At 30.9% G+C, this 1,513-nt stretch overlaps 1 protein-coding gene across 1 annotated transcript; it reads right to left on the bottom strand.

Moving 5' to 3' along the window:
• Positions 1-610: 610 nt before the first annotated feature.
• On the bottom strand, positions 611-1,252 carry LOC141487382 (uncharacterized). Its single transcript, XM_074186336.1, has one exon. The coding sequence runs from the start codon at positions 1,250-1,252 to the stop codon at positions 611-613; it is 642 nt and encodes a 213-aa protein (XP_074042437.1).
• Positions 1,253-1,513: the final 261 nt, after the last annotated feature.

Below are 1,513 nucleotides of genomic sequence, written 5' to 3' on the forward strand. Positions count from 1 at the left end.
TTGTTAATTTATGCTTCTTGTCTTCCTTTTTCGTCTATTGTTACGCCTAGATATTTGAAATCTTTTACTTGTTCTATTTTTTTATCATCTATCATTATATTTATTTCTTCGCCTCCTATGGTCATCACCTTGGTTTTATCTTTGTTTATTCTCATTTGTTTTCTCTTCAGTGTTTCATTCCATATTTTTATATTATGTTGTAATCGTTCTTCATTTTCAGCTATCAGTATTATGTCATCGACAAATGCTTCCTCAGCTATCTCTACTCTTTGCATATTTTTGTATCCAATGCACATTTTTTTGCTATTTCTATCACATTCCTTGATGATGTCGTCCATGAAAATGTTAAAAAGCATTGGGCTCAATGATCCGCCTTGTCTCAAACCCTCTTTTGTTTTGAAATCTTCTGATTTTATGTTGTTCGTGATAACATAATTTCTATTATTTCTATTTATGTTTTTAATCATATTTATTGTTTTCTCATCGATATTTCTATTTTTCAGACTCTCCCATAATTCTGTTCTTGGTACCTTGTCGAAAGCTTTTTCTAGGTCTATGAATGCCAAATATATATTTTGGTTTTCTGATCTTCTCATTTCTATTATTTGTTTTATTGTGAAGATGTGGTCTTGTGTGCTTCTTCGGGCCTGAACCCACTTTGTGGTTCTGAGAGTTGTGACTTTATTTTATTCCTGAGTTTGTTGTTAATTATTCTTTCTATTATTTTTGTTATGGTATTCAGTAGCGTAATCCCTCTATAATTATTGCAATTTTTGTAGTCTCCTTTTTTATGTATCGGTGTTATTAGAGCTGTTCCCCATTCCTCTAATATAGTTTCTTTTTTCCATGCCTTATTGATTATTTCTAGTAGGCTCTTTCTTCCAGTTTCTCCTAAGTTTTTCATCATTTCTGATGTTATTTTGTCCTCTCCTGGTACTTTCCCATTCTTCAATGTTTTAATTACTTCATCTAATTCTTGCATTTCTATCAATGGTTCGCTTTCGTTTAACTGGTTCCTTTCTGTTGTTTCTATTGATCCTTCTTCATTTCTTTGTCCTAGTAGTGTCTGGAAATATTCTTTCCATCTCTTCATTATATCTATTTCCTTTGTAATTATTTCACCTTTTGAATTCTTGATTTGTATGTCTTTTACGGATTTATCGGATCTCATAGATTTTAGTGCTTTGTAGCATAGTTTTTGGTTACTTTTACTGTCTTCCTCTAGTTCGTTACCGAATTCAATCCATGACATTTCTTTTGCTTTATTAACTAATGTTTTCACTTGTTTTCTTCGGTTTTTATATATTTCATACTGTTCTGTTGATAACAGAAAATACTATAACAAAATATCTACCTTTAATGGCTTCTTAGACGTCTGAGATGCAGCCTGAAATAATTTCTGTGTTTTTGAATAAAGCATATCTAGTTTTTTTCTTCAATTACTCTACAGGCACTTATGGCTTTTTCTCCAAGAAAAAAAATTATTTTTCGCCCCGTATTTTCGAAATAAAGA

Source organism: Leptinotarsa decemlineata, unplaced genomic scaffold (genome assembly GCF_025532065.1).
Source record: "Leptinotarsa decemlineata unplaced genomic scaffold, Ldec_3_MD MMD2_tig00078422_RagTag_RagTag, whole genome shotgun sequence".
Classification (NCBI taxonomy): domain Eukaryota; kingdom Metazoa; phylum Arthropoda; class Insecta; order Coleoptera; family Chrysomelidae; genus Leptinotarsa; species Leptinotarsa decemlineata.